The sequence below is a fragment of the Sprattus sprattus genome, assembly GCF_963457725.1.
Source record: "Sprattus sprattus genome assembly, chromosome: 11".
Classification (NCBI taxonomy): domain Eukaryota; kingdom Metazoa; phylum Chordata; class Actinopteri; order Clupeiformes; family Clupeidae; genus Sprattus; species Sprattus sprattus.
The window spans coordinates 16,778,351-16,803,235 of NC_137909.1; the positions used below are offsets into that span (position 1 = coordinate 16,778,351).

Genomic DNA, 24,885 nt, shown 5'->3' on the forward strand with positions numbered 1-24,885 from the left:
AATTTCAAGATTCCGTGCAAATAGCAAGGACCTTATACACCATTTCTGTGTAAAGAGAAGACTCTTACTGTCGTAACCAAAGAAGCCATATTGTTTCTTTTCCTCAATAGGGATGAAGGAGCCAATGAAGTAGTTGAAAATGGCAGTTATCAAGATGACAAGCAGAAAGATCTGGGCCTAAAGATTGAAAGAAGAAGAAGTGGTTAAGTTAAACACCATTATAAAACCTAATTTATTAACTTCAGTTCAGTTCTAATTCATGCCTGCAAAAGGTATCTACACTATCCAACTCAACAGCAGAGTCTGACCATTCATTCAACTGTGAAATGTGTGGGTTTCCAATTTAGTTTTAAGGCTTCAATTTCATTATTTTGCTCTACCATTACGTTTTCAAAATGAAGAATAAAAACAGCAACATGACTCATCCTTTACCTACTGACTGCTGTGAGATATGACTCATATGAGCAATCACAGCAGGACAGCCCTAAGTTCTCTACTGCTTCCTTCGCACACCTAGGTGACCACACACTGACAGCCGCAACACAGTGGCTCTCCACATCTCCATAAACACGACCATCCCTAGGAAACCCTGATCACCGTCCTGAGGGGGTATTCAAGCATGACTGAACATTACCTTGGCCTCCCACTCCATCCCTGCTACAGAGATACCCAGGAGGAGAATGACCGTGATGACTCCGACGATCCGGACATCATTGATCGGGTCCATCATGACGAGGTCCGCTGACTGAAAAAAGAAAGTGCAACGAAGACCCATCAGAGAACATCCAAAACAAGCAGTTGGTAACATACAGCATTCTCTAGACTAAACATACATGTCTATGCTTTGTTGGGTTGTATCAGTGGATGTAAACTAGAAATTAAGTTGTCAGGACCTTAAAAATAAATAAAAATAGTCACAACCGTTTTTTCTTAATCACGTAGTAACCATATCATGGTGACGCATACAAGCGCAGTGTCCATTCTGTATACAGCATTTCCAGTAATTCACTTCTGAGTACGGTCACGTCACCCTCACAACTGATATGGCTAATCTTGACCTGTGTAAACTATTACGATAACAACAGGGTGCCCTGGCTGTGATCTGGGAAAAAAATAAAACAAGAGATAAAGTCCTCTTACCCCTAGAAGCTCCACAAACGTTTCAGCAAAGCCCACGACGTACATGGCCACAGCCACAGCGTTGGCGAAGGCGAAGATGAGGCCAATGGATCCTCCAAACTCGGGACCTAAACTTCTTGATATCAAGTAGTAAGCCCCTCCTATAATGGAGACATTTGAACATTAAAAACAAAATAGCAAGATCAATCAGAACTTTAAAAAAAATCTGGCATCACAATGGTTTTAATGATAAATAAGTACTAACATCTGGGAAGTGGAAGTTTGTAATTTCTGTGAGACTTAATGTAGTTATTATGTTGACAAATCAAGCAGCACAGTACAAACTATTGAGAGTGAGATGCATGTGCAGATGGAAAGAAAACAAATCAAGGAGGATTGATTTTGTTTTCCTTCCTTTCCATGTCTCTGTACTGCCAAAGCAGTTAACCATATCGGGGTCAATAAACAATTTATTAAACAGTGTGCAGAAGAAAGTGGTATTTGGAGATCGTCTTCTGAGGTTTTTTCTTTTTTTTTTTTTTCAAGTTCCAAAAGTTTGAGGCTAAAAGTAGGGGACATGGGAATTTCTGGAATACCTGGAAAGATTAGTTTCTGAGGGATTAAATCTCACAGCCTAGCAGATCAGCGTATTATAGCAATCCACATGCACGGCATGTGACTTCAATCATTTCTGACCCTCAAAATGCTGCAACAGTAACTACAAAATAGTGACATGATTATCCTAGCTAAAACCTTTACCAATTCGCTATCATTCAAACATCTGCCAGTTAAAAAAATAAATCACTGGTTTAGAAAGCCACTGAGGTACTGAAATGAAGTGAGGTAAGACAAGAAAGCTTTTCAGAGGTGTCTGAAAGTCCAGATTCATTGATCTATTTGGCCGGAGAGACTTTCTTTACGAGTTTCAATGTCTGTATTGCTTATCCTGTACCCACTCTAGACTAAACATCAACTGATAGATAGTGCGATCGCCAGGAGGCGTCTCCAGCTCTGCCTGCCACTGTAAACGATACGATCTAGTCCATGTGAAACCTCTGTCAGAGTACAGAAGGTCGATGGAATAGGCAGTCTCCAACAGTGTTGTTTGAGAACATAAAATAACCATACCTGCCTCTCTCGGTCTATAGATTTAACCTTTCGAAAAAACAAAAAAAGACTGGAAACTGGGACAGGGAAACCCAAACAAAACAAAACAAAAAAACTCAAAACCCTCAAAATTGTTTTCCTTCTGTCCTTGTCTCTGACTGATCTGTTGGAGAGCATCCTGTATTCATTTCAGACCGCCAGGGCCAAAACACTGCACCTCCCTGGCCACTCGGTGGGGAAAACAGGCCTGGGGTTTTTAGGAACACACTATTGAATTTCCCCACATGCTGTGACAACTGAGAGCAATGTGCTGAGTGCTATCGCCCACCTTTCAAATGGCTCCAAGAGCCAATCACAGGGCACTCAGAACAGAGTCGCCACACAGAATGCTCTTTTATGGTGGGCTGAATGCGGCTGAGGTTTTGCTTTTCCTGCTGTGTCAAAGTTGAGCATTTCCAGGTTTCTGTGAGCAAAAAGCCCTGCTGTGTCTCTTTCTCCATTAATACGAAGCAATTGCCCCCCGTTCCAACTAACTAATCCACACAGTTGACATAAAGCAAAAAAGAAAATTGGGATGAAATTTGGCTTCCTGGGCAAAGGCTTCTGGAGTCTGAATATACATTTGTTATAGTTATAGTAAGGCCCAAGTGTCTCAAAAGAGCGCCTCCCTAATTCATCCGTTGTGTATCTGAAGTTTCATACGGTTGCTAAGTCAGTGGAACAGGAAGGCTTAGCTCACGCTAGCGAGCCACTGGGCCCTGCTCTTAGACGGCCTTATGCTGGAACACATTCCAAGACTTCTAAGCAGGAGGTGCAGTGGCAGAGACCAGCGACACTCTAGAGTAGGCCAAAAGGTGAAGGCAGCATAAAACGCTCTAAAATAAACAGGCAGGTAGTCAGGCTTGCGGAGAGATTACTTAGCCAAGAGCGAATGAGAGCGCGCGTGGGGGGGGGGGGGGGGGGGGGGGGGGCTCTTAGAAGGGAGGAAGAGAGGAAAACAAACAGTGAGGTAAAAGGGAGAGAGGGAGCAAGATGATGAAGAAAAACAGAAAGAGTTTTGACAGTATTACAAAGATAGGCCATATTAATATGGTGGTGTCTATTCATCTTCATGGCACCAAGGTCATCTAGAGCTTTGAAACCATAAACATACCGGCAGGAGTTTTAACAGCAACATAGAGAGAAAAAGGACTGCTGATACCGGTGCTGGTGCCAGTACCCGTGCCAGTGCGTTTTTAGAAAACATTTTTTGACCTTTTAATTGTTTATCTCCATTTGCTTTTGCTTTTGCTGCCAGCTCCTCAGCCGTGTTTACAAAATATTGTCTGAGAGAACACCTCTAAAAAGGGTACAAAAGGGGAAAACAAACAAGTTACAAATGGCAACCAGTGAGCCGTGCTGATCTTTTGCTTGCTACATGTTATGTCTACTCACAGAGCGCCAATAAGACTCCAATGGCGGTCAGGACACTGTGACCTTTACATGACCTCTCATCTGTGTCCGGCTCTAGTGGTGAGATCTTAGCAGAGTCTCTGATTTCATTTCTCGCTGGTGAGACAGAAAAGTCTGCTGTTCAATTAAAACCAGTTGATGTTTCCCTTTTATCTTGCTGATTCCTAATCAAAACGAGACAGCCTTTGAAAAGGTCGGAAAAGGGAAACTCATGATACACTATGCGTCACTTGACTGGCAGTGCAATTTGGCCAAAACTCCAAGACCAACTGGTTTAGCTAATCTACATCAGAACCAGGCATCAGGCCTTATGAACAACTTCAGTATCTTATTAATCTCTCATAGGCCGGATTCCTGTTAGGAATACTGCAGTTTATGCAATATCCTGACCTCCCTGTGGGGAGAGGAGATTAAAAGATGGAAGTGATGACATGTGGAGTAGAGTGATATCTTAATTAAAGTGACTGGCTCTGGAGGCTGGGCTCAAACATACTATGTGAATGTCCTTGGCTTTGGGAGTCAAGGAAACCTTAGATAAATTATGTTTTTTTTCCCCGTTGAGAGAACATCTACTATCTGACCATCAAGGACTGCTGCTAAATAAAAAATGAGTAGTAGTGTCATCTAGTGTCAGTTATGTTCCCTGTTATGTTACACGGGGCATTCAACTTCATGAAACAAATATCCGGATACTGTGCAATATATTGGAGCAGACACCCAGAGCACTGGCTGCAAGATGAGAGGCACTACCTAATGAACGGAGACGGATTGGTTCCCCAATCACTCCTCAACACTCTATACCTGCCTGCTTCCCATGGACAGACCAGGTGACTCACCACAGCTGCACCATGACAACCAAACAATGTGGGGTCCTGCTTTGTTGTGAGCATCTGTGTGCTATGGATGAACCAATGTCTGTTCGAGACAACTATGAGCTAAATATGAGCTTCTAGATTCTTTCAGAATAAAAGAACACAGAAGATATCTATCCCCGTGTTTGGACTTTTTACACAGTGCTACAGTGGAGTACAGCACAAAGTGATGGTTTCTGCCCTAAGGCTGCAGAGATAAGCAGAGATAGCAGTAATAAGCACAGATATGTATACATACCTCCTCGTACAAAGCCGTTTGTCGCAATCGCAGACGTTGAGACGCCAGTAATGGTGGTCACCACGGTAGCCATGGCAACAATAAGGCAGGAGTACACTGTGAAATTAAGAACATGAAACAATAACAATTGAAAAACAGAAACAGACCAAAGAAATGATCTAAAATTACCAGAATTATACAATAATTTCAAGTGTTTCAGAAGTTAGGCTAAGGAAAAAACATCTGTACATCAGTTGTATCTTTACATCACCCTGATGTCTAAAATCACTGGCATGATAACTTGAGATAATGAAATAAGTGGACGAGTGAGCTGTACAACCAGACTATGTTTTGCTTTCTTCTTCTGACGTTTCGGACATTCTGTATGCAGTGTGTGAATAGTAGCAATGGCGCTGGAGAATGAACTGTGGGGGTGGGGGTGGGGGGTTTGGGGGGGATTTGACAGTTGACTGCATGTGCCGCAGCTCGGCAACATTCAGCAGCTAGGTGGGAAATGATGAAGGGGGGTGGGGGCTTGGTGACTGGAGGCCAAGTGGTTTGTGTGCGAATTAAAGCGGCGCTAATTCACACAGCCTTCCCAGCTCGACTTGATGGTGTGACCTACCGATTCCCGCTTGGCCAACGATCCATGTCATGCGGATGAAGAGCATCACCCCCCAAATGTTCAACATGCAGCGCACCTGCACAGAGGAAGGTATGGAGGTTAGCGAAGGCACGTACTATAGGCAACAGCAAACACACACACACACATACACACATGGTAACAGACAGTCCACCGGATCACTCACAATCACACATGCAACAACACACACAAACATGGTAACAGACAGTCCACTGAAAACTGTGCCCCAATCAGGTGGTAATGATGACATGTTAGGGGATCCAGGAGTCTAGGCCAGGATCCCACCCATGTCCTGCCCATGAAGCTAGATGGGGTGTTCCAATGACAGGGACTGACATCACCTACCATCTGGGGGCCTGTGGCCTCATATGGGTTTTTTCCCCTTCGGCACTTTGGGCCAAGTCAGGCTCTGCCAAGCTGATTTGCATTTCCATTACAAGTTGTTACTGTGCTGTGCTCAGGGCCAAAGCGTGCCACGTCCATCTCCAAATACACTGAATGATGCCGACGATACTACCTCTTGTGTGATTGGCTCAGTCATCATTCAGTGCTTGATATAGTGTGTCTGTATTTTTGTATACCAAGACTCCCATAAAACAGATTCAGTTAAAAAGTTTAAAACGTAACTATGACATCCATATAAATGTCGATGGGCATTTTACCATTTACTAAAATAAATAAATAATATAACACTGTTATCTGAAGAACTAGCAAGAATTAGAAATGGCTATCTTTAAATGTTAGCAAGACCTTGGGCTTAGAAACAATGCACTATATTTTAACCAAGCATTTTACATTATCTTTGACTAAAGAGAGAAGTACAAACCTTGAAACAGGTTCTTTAAACTTAACCAAATGTTTCCATTGGGGGTTAAAAAAAAACACATTCAATTGTATTCCTATCCTTAAACATTACAAAATTAAAAAAAAATATAAAAATACAAAATGCAAACCTACAACTTAAGAAAACATACAATACAACCATATGCACATATTCTCAGGGAACTAACTTTAAAGTACAGTACGTTTAAAATTTCCCTCAACTGAGAACTGAGTAGTTAAAAGTTAAAATGAAATAAATGACGTGCGATACAAAACAAAATATGTTTGAGTGGATTGGTGAAAAAAAAAGGAGGCCAATGTTGATGCTGTGCAAAGGGAGGAGAGACCCTTTAAACGTCAAAATACAGAGCGGGTGACAAGAACCAGAAGTGACACAGGAACCTCTGCAACAAGATTCTAATGCATTTCATCCATCAAAGCCCTTTTAAAAATTAAACACAGGAAAGCCCATGTCATGGCAGTGTGCTAGTATTTTTTCCTTTTTTTTTGTGAGGGGTGAGGGATTGGTGATGATATTCCAAAGTTGAACAAATGATGGGGTTAAGCTTTAACAGGTCCACAGCTACAAGTTTCACCTCACTCTGAACACACATAAGCAATCTACCACTGCCTATGAATGGACAGGGAAGCATAAAGAGAATCCATTCCCACGACTATTCAGACCGGCAGGGTGCACTTCAGCAGGCAAGAGCAAATTGGCTGAGTGGGCGAGAGGGACAGCAGAGATTCTCGAAAAGTATTAACATTCGAGAGCACTGCTCCACAGAACATGCATTAGGTTTCAAGAAGGCACCTGACAGACACAGCAGCACAATGCCTGAGCTCCCTGCTATCAAGAGATCAAACGTTAACTACCCAAGTGGAGGTAAGGACGTCGAGTTGTAGGAAGGTACAGTAAACACAAAGAAACTAATGTCAATAGTGGTAGTCAATTATTTTAGAGCTGCCAGAGACAGGTGCCTTTTTATTTTCAAATTTGGGGCTAGTAAAATAGAAAAAAAAATGTTGCACTAAAATCTACAACCTCTTATACTATTAATTGCTGCAACAGGTTTTTACAAGAAGGATTCTTACTGGTTGGAGTGCTCAGAGAATGAGTATCAAATAAGAAATTGACATGGAAGTCGTGTTTTTTTCGTCCCGCTACAAGTTACGAAACGTGAAATGTTAGCATTATTGGGTTCGGGTGTGATGCGCCACACAACCCAGACCAGTGACAAGACCATCGTCATACTCACCAACACGCCTTTGATCCATCCGAACTTCGTCGCACCCTTGGATTCGGCCGCCTCCTTGGCTGCCGCCTCCTCAGCCGGGGTCAGCTCCTCACCGTTGGCGAAACCATCTTCAAACGGCTCCTGAGAAGAAGACAATGGGCATCCATTAACAATAATGAACCAGCCAAAGTTGAGAACTGTTAGTGTTATGATGTTTTGATAGCAGGACTGATAGGGTCGTGTGCATGGGTGTAACAGTCATGCACAGTGCTGGTCTGCAAATGCATTGAGGTGAAGTGGTTTATTTTAAGCGTATTTTGATCACCACTCTTGGTATTGTTCATCTGATGAACACACACACACACACACACACACACACACACACACACACACACACACACACACACACACACACACACACACACACACACACACACACACACACCCTAGACCCCCCACCCAGACACAAAAGTTATCGTCGCATGTGTCCGTAGAAGGTCAAACACAGGAAGCCTCCCTCCTGTGTTGAGACAATGCTGTGACGTTGAACGCTGTCCACAAACCGTCCCCCCGGACCCCCTCTACTGACATTCCACGTGCCACTCACAGACCAGTCCATCCCGGAGACAACCAAAGGGAAGCCCCCTTGAATCAACACCTCCCCCATTCCCCTTCCCCTACCGCAGGTTTACAACATCCTGTCCTGTAAAACCTCACACAAAGACCACTCTATAAAAAATAAAAATACGATGAGCGGGAAAAACTCGCTTTGAGCCGGCTTCCTGTGTAGTATGCATGGCACGAAACCCCAACCACGAATGACATTTGCACATGTATGGCTTCAATGATTGACCAAGCAGGCCCATGTGGGGGGAAAAAAGAAAGCGTGGAAGCCCAACCCGGTCAATGCCAGTGCCTGCCCAAGGGCAGTGGGGAGAGGGGGAAGCTGATCGACATTCAAAAAAGAAAGAAGTGTTCAATGGGAGGGGTGCAGCCGACACGCAGCCGGGACATGGTGTGGGGAAAGATGTAGTGACAGGCACGAGGGTTGGGGCAGATAGATGTGGTGACAGCTTGTGAGCAGGCATGGGGGTTGGGTTGGGTTGGGTTGGGGTGGGCTGAATCGCATCAGGGGTGGAGGGGTACAGATCGCAGAGCGCAGATTATAAGAAGCCAGAGCCACGAGGGGCCTGTTCACGTCCCTCCGCACTACTTCATTTACCTGGGATTCCATCAGTCGGAGGGTAAAAAAAAGTTTACATAAAGTTAGAGAGCCTAAACTCATTAGGCTTTCACCAGGCCCCCACATTAGTGGGTGTTGACACGGGCCTCTTATCGGACCTATGGTTGACCTTGAGAGGAGGGACGCGATCGATTGACCGCCTGGTTGCTGGGAGGTCGTGTTGGGTTACACGCTCGATTGCTGATCCAGCACAGCACAGCGCTCAGGTCTTCATTCAAAATCACCAACTTATGCCTCTGCGTTGAATCTACGCTACAAATAGTGTCGTACATCACGCTGTAGCCTGAAGCACACCTCTCAAGAAATGTAACTACACTCAGATATATTTATGGTTACAATAATGGGCTTATCAAATTGTACCGTGTCTATTATTCTTTAATGAAAAGAAGCCAAACTAATTACTTTTCCAAACAAACACGGCTGTCTACAGAGTTTGGTCTACCATCTTTGTTTATTTTTTCCAACTAGTGTTACTCAAAAATACCAGCAAAAAGTATAAATGTTCACAACGGCTTATGCCACTTGCATAGAGCCTATGTACAACCATAAATCAGCCTTCAGTGCCCACACTGGCTTTGAGCACAAGGCTCTTTCGATTATATCAGATAGTGGATCCTGTGCTAGAGGGGTTATTCATATCAAACAACATAGTTTACTATGTCACTGCAATGTGCCAACTTTCTATTCATCTCTAACTAAGTAATACACAAGTTGGATCATTATTATTACTGTAACTAGGCCTACATTATGTGTATTACTATTCCACAGGAGAATCACCTCAGATACAGATTTTATGATGGATTCACGACTAGGACTCAGGCACAAGCTACATTTTCCCTCCGATAGCAGACCTAGGCACTTAGGCTTCTACCTCTACTTTGGACTGAGTCCAGCCCATCTTTTTCTGATGGGAGCTTCTTCTGTCTGGAAACTTGAGCGCATCAAACAACAGAGTAATCCTCCCCATGCTTTACTACACATGAGGAGATAAAAGAAAGAACTGCAGCAGGGTATGAAAATGCAACAAAATCTCCACATGATAAACCCAGGCCTGTAGTTTAAAGCAGCACACTCGTACTATGCAAGCTACAATGGGTTATGGGATGCGCTCTCTGTGTGGCGAAACAGGAGATTGTGACTGTCTGTACTCCACTCCCCATGAAGAAGAATGGGAAGCATAAATTATAAAAGGCCACCTTTTTGCTTTCCACTGCTCAGCTTTCGCTCCAGGAAATAGATTTACTTTATTTCATTGTCATAGGTGTTGTACAACCTCAGCGATCTAACCAAAGAGCACACTGAGAATGATCGCTAGTCAGGGTGTGATGAGATGCACAGTACATGGGTGAAAGGGGAATGCTGCTGTTGTTATTGTAGGGGCTGCGAGGCACAGGTGAACAATGAAATGCATGAATAATAAACACGCATGGCGCTGCTGGCGTGTTCTCCGCGGTGTGTGACGGGGGGGCTTGAGGCCGAACTTCACCTGAGCCATCTGTCACCGAGCTCCCTCGCTCACACTCTCTTTCCATCCTTCTTTCCCTCTCATTCTCTCTCATTCCTTTTTTCCTCTCGCTCCATTTCTCTTTCCCTCATTCTCTTCCTTTCTCCTTCATTTACCCACTCCCTCACTTTCCTTATGTCTATCTGTCTCTCCCTCCCTCTCACTCCCCCTCCCTCCCTCCCTCATGATTCGACAGCCCAAGCACAGTCTGGCACCAGCAGGACTACAGTGGCTACTGAGGAGGAGAAAGAACAGCATTGTTGGGATCCAAGGCCTGTCAACACTTGGCCCCTTGGGAGGAGGAGGAGGCCGAGCCAAGGGGCAGGTGAGACGGGGTGACCATGTGACAGCGGTATAGGTACAAGTCACAAGACAAAGAGGTGAAGGTGAATGGTTGGTTTCAGCAGGATGGAAAGGACAAAAAAAAAAGTCAAGGTGACATTCTAGGTTGCTTGTAGCCTCCAGGTCATTTGAATTGTGAGCATTTCTTGCTGTGGTATCCTCACTTCTTCAACATGTAAGGGTCTGGCAACACCAGCCCGAATTGAAACTTGGTAGAAATGCATGTTCCACATACAGCGCATGCCCCTCTACAGCCATGTTACACAAGACAAAGGGGAACGGGGTGGAGCGGGTAAGACAGGAAAGGACCATCATTAGGTCAGAGCGTAAACAGTACATGATCTCTCAGTAAGGGGGCATGACAGCGGCTTCAGGATGTGAGTCACGCTCCTCCCCAACCAACTTTTGGCCTTCCCTGCCCATGAGTCAGGTCCCCTCAGGATGTCTCAGGGCTGCGGGAGCCCAGGAATCATCCATGACTGGAGCCTTCTCTGATCGCAGACAGAGCACATGAAACTCTTATTAATGGGAGACATGACGACCGAGAGTCTTTGAGGCGTTTGATAGAAATGGGAGAGATGTGGATCAATGTCTGTGAAACAAGTATCCCTTGACGTAACCACTCACACAAAGAGCAGAGGCCAGCAGAATGATTAAATGCCGTGTGAATGTTGTTGTTTTTTTTTTTTTTTTATAATTGTCCACCGACCAGGGAACACAACCGTCCAACAGGGACAAACATGCACCAGTAACAACAGGACAGAAATGGCAAGCCATGTGAAATTGGCTTTCCTTTTATAGTCTTGATTTTATAAATGACCCTATTCATAAGAATATAATATTCATCTTTGAAAACAAACTAGATTTGATTTGCCATAATGGACACTAGTGGAGCTGCATTGTAAATAAGCTTACAGACAGGGAGCAAGACGTTCCAATTCCATAACCCACTGAAACTGCTCCTTTCTTAGGTCAGAAAAGGTCAGCACAGGGCAATGGCAAACTCTTCAAATTCGTTCAAACTGTATTTAGCTACTGGTCTTATTTTTGCTGAAGGAAACCAAAATTGTGTTCAGTCTGTGGGGTTTTGTCATGAACGAAACTGATGCAAAGTGGTTGGTTGGTTCTAGTCTAGCGTTTAATAATTCACTTGTTTCACATGTTTGCTCTGCCAATAAACAGTAGGCCACTGTAGGCCTATGTATTTATTTATTCATTGTATTTATTTATTAATTTTTGTTGTGGCCACACTACAATATAAAAGCAACCACGGGTCATTAGACAATGTCTGCTGTTCATTACTTGAAGGTCCTGAATTGGGTGACTGTCAGGGACTTTGATCTATGTATTCTGAAAGTGTGTGCTGGACTAATACGGTAATTGTGTGGTGCTTGTTTAGCACCTCTGAAAATAGAGGGCTCTAAACAGAGCAGATGTAAGCTGTGTTGATTGTACACTGTTATTCCCCTGCCAGTATTCAAAAGGTCGTTCCTAAAAAAAGTAGAGCATGCATGCTAGCTTGTGTGCAGATCTATATTTAATCAGTCCGATTTGGTTAATTATGCTAAATGACTCATTGCTCAGAAATTGCTCCTCCAACCAAGCGGTACCTCTCGCCTCTTCTGACACAAAGAGTAGTGTGTATAGTCCAAGGGTTATTGAGACGATGGATAACCTATTTGTATTCTATTTAGAAACAATATTCAATGGCTGCTGCATACAAGAAAAGGCCCTCTATTAATAAGAGAATGATGAATAAGGAGGTCTGCAGGAACAAGTGACCCTTTATTTATAGAAGCAACACAGTGAGGGGAGGAACCACAGGCACTGAATCAAACTTTAAAACCTTCATCAACGTTTAAATCCCAATCCCGCTCTGAATGCTCTGTCAAATGTAACTTAACTTCACAGATACCTTCCACCTCCTGCTAATCAGACTGCGATTCACACCGTGCTCGAAGCTTTGGCATAAGAGGCGCACAGCACCCTCACACGCCCCTCCCTCTCCTATAGTCGTGTCGTGAGCAGACTTATTTTAGAAGCTGCTCAAGGAGAAAAATATCAGAGGATTATGTCCAAACCCCCCTGGGGCAAAACAGATCTGTTCAAGAGGGCTGCCAACTCAAGGCAATTCTGCACCATGAGTTTGTGACAAAACAATGCATGCATTGACTGGTAAAATGTGTGAATGTATTTGCACAAGCCACACATATTTAACACATCAACCAACACCAGAGAGAGGGACCGTATGGGGATTGGGGGTGGGGGGGTGGATAGGAGGGATTTAAAAGTCTCTCACTTGCTTCCGAGGCATTAATGAGTAGAAAATATTTCACACGTGCTGTGTAGATGCCAATTTACATGGCAGTATTCTAGCCAGAAAAAAACAGGTCCGGAGGGATCTCTCCCACTAATCTGTGTTTTTGGCCTCCAAACTCTCAACAGCTGGGCTGGGGATGTGACCAAAACAAAAATAATTAATTAAATAAATAAATACATAAATGGGGGGGTGAAAAGAAAAAAAGAAAAACAAACGAGTCATCCCTCCTCTCTTGCGTCGCTACAGGACTGCGGTCCTAGCATAATTTAACTGAATATGTGGCATGTTAATTTTCTAACATGGAGGTCTATTCTTCTTACAGAATGTGATGAGAAACTACATTTGTTTGAAGCCCCCCTGTGAGGAGAGCTATGAATGTAGCAGGCCGACCTCTATGGCAGAGGAATGCGACCTTTGAAGGCTGTGCACCCCAAAACGGCACTCAGAATTCACGTGTCGGCATTGCGCCTGACCGCCTACCTACTTTTCCCAGACATGTAGGCTAGGTCATACTCTCCATCAAATCATTGTGAGTAGCCTATAAGCTTCTCAAAAGCACTAGGAAGACAAACTCCAGAGCCAAAAGAAAAATATTAAAAACACAGGATTACATAAAATGCTAAAAATAACATAAGAGGGAGAAACTTCGGATAAAGTTTACATCAATCCAACAGAGATCTAGTATCTAATTGGATACTATTTACAGTGGAGTTGGGAAAACTTGATTCTAAGATACAGAAGTACGGACTCTTTCTCAAGGTCAGAGTGACCTAAGACTTCACTTGGACTCGGAAAATTCACTGCTTCAGTCTAAAACTAGCCTAACCAGCAACTCGCGGCAACGCCATAGGCCAACATCCTCATTCCACAGTGTAGCATACAAATGACAAACGTGTGTGCTAGTAACATGAGCAGCCATTTCAGCTGAACTAACATGTGGCTGTGAGCTATGAGCCACTGACCAACTACATGCTTGGCAGCTTTCAGATCACAAGTGTGTCTGCAAATCCCAAAACTACCCCTCAACCCCTAACTAAAAGTCTGTTACATGGCCTGTTCCATAAACATACCCTCCAGTTGTGACAATCTACTAAGGCTTCTGAATGTATCTCATGGAAAAACATGACAGGCTTAATTCCACCAATACAGATTTAGAACAGCAATCACTGATAGCAGATCACTAACACCCCCCCCCCCCCCCCCCACCTCCTCCTAATTAAGGATGAGACTGGAAATTGATCAATAAGAGACCAAGTTAAGCCTATTTTTCTATGTCAGAGTTGGCAATTACTGTGAAGAGGCCAAATATATTTTAGTTCTGTTAGTAGCCGGAAACAGACGTTAACAGGATGACATTATTCTTTCATAGAATTAAGATAAGTCCTTACAGCAGGATAAAATCTCTTTAAAAGCACAAGGGGGAATTCATTTGATTGATTGATTGCGCAAGTTGTAGATGAGGGACATTTTTGCCAGACCACTCACGCCTGAGAGCCGTAGTTGAGTCATGGAAGCGCATGCAGCTGAAAAAGGGGTCACAAAGGCGAGAGTGGCATAGGTTTGATGCGAAGCCACTGGCAGGAAAGCATTGATTCACCTGATCGATACACTTCTGTGGTGAAAAAAATGACATGCCTGTACAAGTTTGATTCTACAAGCCTAGAAACTTGTGTGCTTTGGAAGGGAGAAACGTCCTCTTTTTCAATTAATAAAGTGAAAGGCGGGAATAGCATGCTGCATTTCAAAGTGGCAACTGGAAGCCATAAGAAAAAGAATTGCACAAGGTCAAGGCAATGATGTTCTACAAATTTAGCGTCTCTTGAAAAACCAAAGCACTCTCAAAAAATGTATTTGCTGTGCAGTGAGACCAACCTACATAGGCCTTTATGCTTTTGTTGCCTGTTGCTGTGGCTTTAAGGAGGGATTAGAGACATTTGGAGACATGTGTTCCCCAATTGTCTGATAAGGACCTTGCACCATGTGATCAGCCACCGCAGTTCATTAGTTTCCACTGACCCAGTGACGTTCGGTTGGTGTAAACACCAATTAGAGGACGCAGAGAAGAGGGTGCAGCTCAACCACTGCAGCTGGGCGCAAGATGGGAGGTTGCGTACTTCTGAGCATCCAGGGAAGGGAGAGTCTGGCCACCCATGTCAATTGGCCACCCATGTCAACTGAGCAGCGGTTAGGCTTCCAGATGAAATACTATCTCACTTTTTATTTTGTTCTATGGGACTTCTCCCAAGGACACCTTACATAAAATGGAACGATATGTTGCCATCCATTAGGTCTATGCCTCGATATCACCCTGACTCATCAGTCATGTTGGCGTCTGCATCGGCGTCTGAGATTCTGAGATCTGGCATGATAAATGAGTGGCCCCTGAGAGGAATGTCCTCATTTGCCTTCCATACACAGCACCAGAGGCCATTTCCACACCTCTGGGAGAAGTGTTCTGGCTCCTACTCAACAACGCCAGATCTGCACAGAGTCCAATTCTGGTCCAACAGAATTTTAGAGTCTCTTTCCTCCCCCCCCCCCCCCCCCCCCACTGCCATCTCCAAGGCTTCAGGGACATCAGATGGAAACAGCCAGGAAGTAGGTTAGAAGTGTACACAACCTTCCTGCCTTGGAATTTGTAATAGTTCAGTTCTGTTGGGAATGCCACAAGCGGCAAGTGGCTGGAGCAGATGCCACCCTCCACTTCCATTCTGTTCTATTGAGAGATCAAGGGTTCAAAGACTGCTGGAGGACAGATAAGGAGTTTCTTGGCATTTGCAACATTTGACTTCAAAGAAACCTGCTCCTTTCAAAACTGACTGAATTCAAGGACAACATCCTCCCTTCCACACAAAAGCATTTGGACACTGAAGAATGATAATTGTGTCCTCATGTTGAGATGAGATGTTTTAATTCTTTATATCCTCTGTTTACCTAACTATAATGGATAGCCTTCACATGTAAGCTTGACACTCAAACACACAATAGAGACCATTAGGCTAGCAGATGCAGTAACTGCATGTTTACCTTCACAGAGGATATGTTGGCATTTAGAAAAAAATAAATAAATAAAATAAAAAGGTGCTGTATGGTGATACAAACATTACATAATTTCCTCCTCTGGTCTTATTTCCTGGCACAGAGCCACAGCAGGGTGAAGGCTGCACGGAATTCAAAAGTGTTGATGCGCTTTCGAGGTCCAACACTTCCGAATTCACACCAACGAGCGGACGGCAGTGGACGAGTCAGAGGACATTATCTACTCGGCTGGAGGAACACAAAGCAGGGCTTTGACCACAATGTGTACTCCATGGAGAGCTTAACATGGCGGAGGAAACGGTTGTTCAAATAGCCCAAGAAACAGGAGGGGACCTCCAAAAACAAATGTGAGGGATCTCATCAGATACAATGAGCTTGTTGCTACAACTCTGTGGCTAAAATATTTTAAAACTAAAAATGCTTTTAAACATAAGATATTGTTCTCTGCTGTAAATTACACAGGGTATGATGTTACAATTCCTTTTACAGGTAATTGTAGGGTAATTCACAAGGGCAACATTTTTATTTTCCCTGTGCCAAAGGTGAGAACCTAAAGCTATGCTGGCATTAACTGCACTGAACACTTAGCATAGCACTTAGCAGGTTTTATAATGCCATTGGATACAAAAAAATGAGGACTCAATAAAATTAAACGTGGACATTTTTCACTGTAAACAGGCAGAGCAGTGAAAGGAACCTGCCTGCGGGGCTGTTTCAATGGGCTCCACACATTTCAGTGCACAAGCAGAGTAGCAAATATTCATTATGTTTGTTCCTTCCAAGGGGTTTATTGAGTTTATAAGGGGTTGGCGCAACATTTATAATCCAAAAGCAAACATTGAAATTAACATGTGCAATCTAGGAGAAACACCCCACCTCCGCCCCTGTGCAATTTCAGACTACATCATGGAACAAAATACCACATCCCACACTGCTTTCCAATTTGGCTGCCCAAAAACAAGCAACATCTCTGCTCCTGTTGGGTCACATTTTACTACTGACCCTAACAGGGGAGTTGGCCAGCGCAAACTCTAAACAGGAAATTAGCTATTTTCTTTTTTTTTGTTGGAATGACCAGTTGCCAGTTGCATAGACGACAACCTCCTCATAAAATTTCACCTTCAGCAGAGGTAAGATCCCAAATCATGGTCTCGATATAATGAGGTCTTTGTCTGAAAAAGTGCAATTATTTGTCAGCATACCACAGGCTTATGTTCCATGGCAAGTGCACTTTGTTCAGAATAACCTGATATTACACACACACACAAATCATATGATACACAGGACCTTAGAGGTCAAACCTACACTGGTCCCTGTCCCTTGCCTTAAGAGGAGACTTCATCACTAAACTATCATGATTCATCATTTCTCAAGGCACTCTAACCACCCTGAAACTCATTAAACATCATGAACCCATTAGGCAAGTGGCTACAGTATGGATCTGTGACATCACAAAGCACCAGTACCATTCAGCCACTTCCTCTCCAATGTCTCGATAGCAGCCACACTCTATACTATGGGATATAAGCTTACTTCCCGTCCCAATTAGTTTATTAAAAGATACGTCGACACCCACCCACCCACCCACCACCACCACCACCACACACACACACTCACAAACTCCCCCCCACACAACATGAAAAGGGTTACAGGAACATACTCAAACATCTGTCTCGTATTCTGCAATACATAGGAAATTAACATGTTCCAAAGCACTGTAAACCTACAGCCTATATGACAAACAGGGTGCATTTTAAGTACTTGCCCGCTGAATGAAAGAAGCAGACAACGGTGGTTTGGCAACAAAAAATATGGCACATGAAAGTATAGGCCCGTAAAAGAGGGGAACAAACACTAAAGTAACACAAGTATAGGCTATAACTGGCCATTGAGTGGGATGTCAAGTGTTACACTGCTATGGAACTAGAGTTGTCCAAATCAAAAGTTGTTTACCCAAGTTACAAGCCCACCAACAAAACCACTGTGGAGGGAGATGCAAAAGCGGTTTGCTCAGTATGTCTACATCAGTCAGCTTGAATCAACCATACACTGCAACAGTGGCTGTTACACATGCTGTTACATACAAACACACAATCACCACACAAAATGCTATTGGTGAACCACAGAAGCCCCACAGAGAGCTGCTAGCACAATCTAGTCCTACGCTAAGAGAGGGCTGAATGCATTGAATCCGACAGGTCAGGAAAAACTAAAAGAGAGAGAGTGAGTGAGAGAGAGAGAAATGGTGTTTACAAACAAACCAAAAAGCAGACATGACGTTGAGCAGGGGCATTTATGTTGAGATCATTGTTATGTCTGAAAATCACCTGATGTTTGTGAGAATGCCTATAGCATTGTGGCAACCAGAAGGACATAATATACAAAACAGGGCTGAAAAGGAGATAGGTTACAATTCTAGCAAGTCACGGGGTCAACAGCAGAACAAAAGATATTTTTCACAAGTGGGCAGACAGAATGAGTACGACGATCGTTTACATTTTACAGCCGCACATTAAACATCGGTGCTGACGGAATGGGAGCTTGACTTTACCACAGGACACACACCGCTCAGTGATGATGCTGTTTACTCTAGTGAAAACAGAAAAAACTAAAATCTGCGTATTTAGAAGGCTACAATGAAAATAGTAAAATTAGACTTTACATCCCACCACATGATCCAAATTAACTCAATGAATCATGTCTTGGCTTTAAAACTGTCAAGGTGCCAAATAGTATTACACTATGGCCTACATGAGGAGAAGACCCTAAAATATACCCCAAACACACCAACATACTTTTATTTAACGAATCAAAATACTTGACAAAATTGCTATTAGATTCACAGGTTGATACTGCAGTACACCACAACCTAAGGTTCCATTCACAGATTGCTGTCCGCAGACCTTAACCCAGCAACGTGCGTTTGTAACAGCACGGCAAGGGGACCTGTGCATCAGCTCTCCCTCCACCAATGGGGCTGCTTCGCCAATCACAAAGCCCCTCATTGTTTCCGAGAGTTCACTCAGCACCGGCTGCCGTGGCGCGATCAAAATTGTAATTCAAAACAATTCAATGGCAATAGCCATCGGTAACACAGGGGCTGGCAATTTCAGTTCCATCAGCAGAGCACGCTATAAACAGGCTTGGGCTGCCTCCCACGGAGCTTTACCATGAGATGCATCATAGGAGATGTCATCTTTTCACAGCAGGTTCCATCAAGTTTGAATAGTCTGACCAACAGGGACTACTCATTACTCTGTGGATTATGTTTTTAGTGAAAAGTTCTAACCAAATGATATTGCCACAAAAAAAAATATTTTCCCTGAGTATTGCAATGCAGGATTATCTGTAGCAGTTCCTGATAAAAGAAGTGCTTCTGAGCATCAGTCGGTAGGAAAACAAAGCTGAATGAAGATACGGTTTCCTCCCCAAGGATACAGGCAGTTCTGTGAATGAACCTTGTTCCAAGAACTCTGTGTATTCCGTGTACGGAATCTCCAGACAGTTGCATAGACGAGTAATATCGGTTCCTTGTACAGCAGGGAGCAGTGGACTCAAAGAAAGAAAGGAGGAAAAAAAAAGATAGGACTCTCAGCATCCACCTGTGGGTCCCTGCCAAAAGGCTTGTATACATTTCACCATCTGCAGCCCCAACAGCCTGATCCGGCATGGCAACAAAAGGCCTCCCTCTGTTACCCTCTCTCCCTCGCTCTCTCCTTCTCTCTCTCTCTCTCGCCAGCCACTCTAGCCCCTCTCTCTTCCTGTGTGTGACACTACATTCTAGTCTTGAGCGCAGGCAGCACACACTGAGAGAAAGAGACAGAGCCCTCTTAGAAAGAGAGAGAACATAAACAGACAACCACGTGGAGGCAGCCATGGTGTTCAGTCAAGGCCTCCCTCACGGCCAAGTCGCTTCCTGTGTTTGGGTAGTGTCATCAGAGCTTCCCCTTTTACAGCGGGCCACAAATCTGCCTGTGTTAATGGTGCAACAGACTCAGCCGAACAAAGAAAATGACAACGCTAAGAGGAGATAATCATGGATTTTGGGAGTTTAACTCATTGATCCCCTTTCTTCCAACCCTAGATAAGCCTCCTAGCGTGAAAATTAGTTTAAAAGTAGCCCTGTCCTGCAGAAGAAGACAGTTAATTGTGTTTGTGGCAGCTGACATAAACAGTGTGACGATCTCAAAACTGAACACACAGTTGCAATGAGCATATTCCTGTGAAATGTAACCAAGTAATGGTTCATGCAAAAAAAATGGTGTTATGAAAAATGCTAGTGAATGTTTATTATTATATACTTGCTAATTCCTAGAACGATATCCATGTAATGTTTTTGGCTAATATGATACTTTTCTGTCTAGCCTTTTGAATCCATCTCAGCTAAGACGAATAAGGCTGTGTATTATCAGGGGTTGACACAGAAGCCAAGCTGGGCCCCCATCATTAACCCCCGTCTGTGGGCACTCAGGGTGACAGCCAACAGACGTTCTTTGTCACCACACACACACACACACACACACACACACACACACACACACACACACACACACACACACACACACACACTTCTCTCTCAGCTCCTCCTGACAACCACTGGCAGACAGCTGAGACACACGCACCCAAACACTCCTCCTGCTGAGGCCACGGGCAGCTCTGTCCTACCCCTCTAAAGGCACCATCTATCAAATGTTTATCAGAGACCTCAAAACAATGTTTACCCAATGCAACAGAGAAGTCGTGACAACACTATCTGTGGTGCGAGAACACTGTGTAATGTAGACTTAGAGATGGCATCACAATCTTGCTTAATCTGTCCCTTTTTTTTACCCTTTCAAAAACCATTTCCTGGCGGTGCAAAAGCACTGATACCACATGAAGACATGAAACTTCTGCTTCTGAAAGTTTGTTTACAATCTGCTGTCAGAGAGCAGGGCATGGTAAACTAGCCCAATTCTTTTCACCTCAGCCACCATTGAGCCCCAATTCACACCCAGTGCAAACATTGCCAGGTGTCGTCATGCAACTACCAGGGTGATTATTCAGTGTTAAAACGAACCCCACAGGTGAGATCCAAGACCCACGATTGGTCCATCACTGTCATTTAGTGGATGCTACAGCTTTACCATATTCATCTGCACCATTAGGTACACCAGAGACAACCTGTTGATTGCGTGTGTTCCAAGCCTCTCAGCTTTCCCCCGGGACTGCCATTGCCATGGATACCCGGGTGCACTTGGCACACAGGAAGCTACAACCCTTTAGCTGTCTGATCATCTGCAGGGCTCTTCATGACAGATCATGTAAAAGCTTGAACTGCTAGAGCTACTGTTCCTGCCAAATGACTGTTCTAACAACACAGCTACGGTTTACTTTGGTGCTAGATTGCACATGTCTAAAGAGGAACTGGTGCTTAGCAAGACTTCAAAGCCCAGGTAGGAAGAGAGGACAAAGCTTTCTCTAAGAGTGTGGTAAGAGGAAATACAAAATCATGCAAGTAAAAAAAATCGGATGTACCGGCTCTTTGATGAGAACCTCTGGCAGCTACCATGAGGCATGGCACCATGGAGTGCAAGAACTTCGCTTTGTTAGTCGGTTACAATATATCCTTTCAAGCATACAGAAAAAGTTGATGCCAACACGAGAACACACTCGACCAAAAAATGCAAACCAACACCGAGACAATGTGGGCCTCCCCAAGCTCTAAGCCTCCTAGTTATTGGTTGAAAATTCAAACCAACTTACTCAGGGGGGGTTGAATCTGCCATGACTACAGTAGACAACTTATTGAAGGAGTACATCATGTTAATTATCAGAAGAAAACTTAAGCCGTCCAACAACAATGGCACCCTAATAAGGGTCCTCATTAACGAGGGGCCAGTCAGTACACTGATGCTGAGCCCTATCCGGCCGGGGGATTGGTCGCTGAGCAACGGTGCAGATGGAAACCTCAGCCAATGGGGCTATAACAAAATCTGCTGTATCGTCTCGTGGGACCATAAGAGTACAGAGGGGAGGGAAAAGAAGAAACAGAAAAGAAAAGCAAAGTCAAGGGTGAGCATTCTTGGAATTAGCACTGTACTAAGGAGCGGAAAGGTATTAAGCTATAACATGGTTAATGTTATTCCACTTGGGAGTAATGTTTCCTTGTAGCGTGCTCACGTGACCCGTCTGCATAAGATCATAATAAACACGGCCTCTTTATTTTCTCAAGTCAAGGACTCTAACACGGGGAAATGAAAACTGGCGGAGTAAATATATACTTGGAGTGCATGCTACCCATCACCTTGGGCAAACGTCGCAGTGCAGGCCAGGGGAGGGAGTGTGGACTGTGGAGAAGTTAGCGTAGCGGTGCGGTGCGGTACTGTGTGCCGGTGCTCTGTGTTAGTGGCAGCGAGGAGGACATCAATATTTCAGCACAATCTGCTTCTGCTTGGCCGCACGACACTGAATAAATCTGCCCTGTCAGGGTTTCCCTCTGGCTGGTCAATATCACGCTTTCACCCCTGCGAACGCCGGCTCCACCACCACCTCCACCCACTGCACAGGCTGAACCGCAGGCTGACAGGATGGGACAGGCCACCATCTTTCAACCCCACACCCAACCCCCTTCCCTGTCCCCTGAGAGCGGTATCCTTACTGGCTAATGTCACAGACCACCAATTGGTGCGCAACCATAAAGTACTTTGCTGGGCCTACTTTCTATGTAAATATAAATCATCTTCAAAAGAAAAAATGTGGGGGAACCAAACAGCTGTACAAAGACAAGTTTATGCATTTCATCAAATATGCACTCAGGCCTTTTAGTGGCAGTAATGAGGGCTTTAATCGCCCAGCTCATTGATCAGTGGGAAAATGTGCACTGTGGTGTCCAATAACATTGCCTTTTCTGGGGTTTTGCTATTGATGTCATAATGAAGTTTTGAAGTTCAAAATCTCTAAAACAGTGTTTCTCAACAGGTCTGGCCTTGGCACCAACAATTTGTTGCTACCCAAGTTGTATAGAATTCAAACCAATAGAAATTATAAACAAACATAGGGTCTATTTTCATCTCTGCAATCACAGCACATAAGCCTTTCAAATTGATTTTAAATATTTTTTGTCATTTGGGGACTTCTTCTTCTTGGGGATTCTTGCTTCACCTTTTGCCCAACTTACACAGTACATCAATTTCACAGTATGTACATCAAATTAGCTTGTTATACATACATGTTGACTTTTTTACCATACAAAAATCTGTATAAACCGTAGCTAATGACATTCGCATGCTAACTGCAAATTACCAGAAAATTCATTACCAAGCACTTTGACTACAGTAATTAGCTAAATGTTTTACTTTTCTTTCCGAATTATGAATTCGTACAAAAATCAACAAGTTCTCCAGTGGTATTCCTGTAGACAGCTAGTAAGACGTAGCTCTCCCCACTCACATTACACAGCACTACTCCAGCAGACACTATGAACTTTCATACAGTAGGCTATGCATCTGCAGCTCACGCTTTGTCTGTCTCTGTCTCTTTCCAAGAGCTCCCTTTTTCCCTTGTGATTGAGTCATGAGGGCCGCGAACACGCCACTTCTTCCAATTTGAAATGAAAGCTATGGTTCATATAGTTTCTACAAAAGTCATTAAAGTTCTGAAGGAACACAGACTCTCTGCAAACCATTCACAGTGATTCCATAACCCACTGTTGGGAGGCGACCCACCAGCTGAGACAAACACAGAGTGTAGGGGACAAAAAGGCACTTGTCAAGCTGTGTATCTATGCTCAATTCTGAGTGCGGTCTGTCTGAACCCAGTTACTAACAACAGTCGTCAATTTGAACTACTACTTTCTATTCATTTGTAAGTATGCAGTACCAAGTCGTACTGTGATTCAAATGTTTGCATATTAAGCCTGCTGCCTTGTAGTACTTCATCCATAACAGATTGCAACTGGCAACCTAATAACCTTCCAATGAAATTCCTTTTCATTAAAAACTTTCCCATTCCTGAACCAATTTAGAAGCCAAGACAAAATAATGTCAAGCTGGAAGGTCACCAATCAAGAGGGGAAAAAAGCTGAAACAACAATGTTTGATTGCAGTCATATAAATAAACAACCAAGTGTCAGAAAGGTAGTGGGGCTAAACAGGACCGGAGTGATCTTCAAGGACACAGTGATCCAACCTCACAGTTGCTTAAGACTTTGTGCAAATATAACAATGACAGATTAAAGCACTTGTGCACTAAGAAAACGGCTACATCTGTATTTATAGTCATAGCAAACATGATGCGTCACAGTACATTTCTACGAGGATCAGGTTACAAACAGCTGCACAGTGCACAGTCATGGATGCACGCTGCCAAAAAAAGGCGCATTTTCAGAGAGATGCCGGCATAGAGCATGTGAGACACACGGCAAAGCATCTTGTCTGTGAATAGTCACATGTGTTTGGACTCCAGACTAGAATGTTGAAGATTAGGTCTAACTGGGGGTAAAAAGAAAACACACATGATCAGCTATAAAATGCAGGGTTTCCCCCAGGATTTCCTGTAAGGTGCGGTGGCACCTCAGCGGGGGGTCTGGGGGCCCCCCCCCAGAAAATTTTGTATTTCTTAGACGCAATTTCCTGCATTTTAACCAGGGACGTGCAGTCATAGGTCATTTTCAAAAAGTAAAAAAAAAAAATATTAAAAAAATATATATATATTTTTTGTATAATAATCATATATATTTATGTTATATAAAATAAATATTCATATTTCTCTAGTTATCTGTGTTACGAGTGTCATTTCTGCATGATTCCGATCATTTCGAGCATTTTTATTATCAAAATCGCTGAATTTGAGCATTTCCGGTTCCCAGTGATCAGCCAATGAACATTGGACGTGCGGTCAAGGGAGGCAGATGCATTGCAGTCTATGAGCAGGGTAGGCAGTGCCTCCCCTAGGATTGCGAAATCACTCCAAACTGGGTGTTACGCA

General features: G+C 43.7%; 1 protein-coding gene across 1 annotated transcript in view; it reads right to left on the reverse strand.

Moving 5' to 3' along the window:
- Nucleotides 1–24,885, reverse strand: part of slc12a2 (solute carrier family 12 member 2) — a gene marked incomplete at both ends in the record, with an annotated part of 52,983 nt that overhangs the window by 23,428 nt on the left and 4,670 nt on the right. The window contains 6 exons of the mRNA XM_080846968.1: nt 69–177; nt 635–745; nt 1,141–1,280; nt 4,789–4,884; nt 5,393–5,468; nt 7,492–7,611. Coding sequence (XP_080703094.1) covers nt 69–177; nt 635–745; nt 1,141–1,280; nt 4,789–4,884; nt 5,393–5,468; nt 7,492–7,611 — 652 coding nt within the window. The remainder of the gene's footprint in view (nt 1–68; nt 178–634; nt 746–1,140; nt 1,281–4,788; nt 4,885–5,392; nt 5,469–7,491; nt 7,612–24,885) is intronic.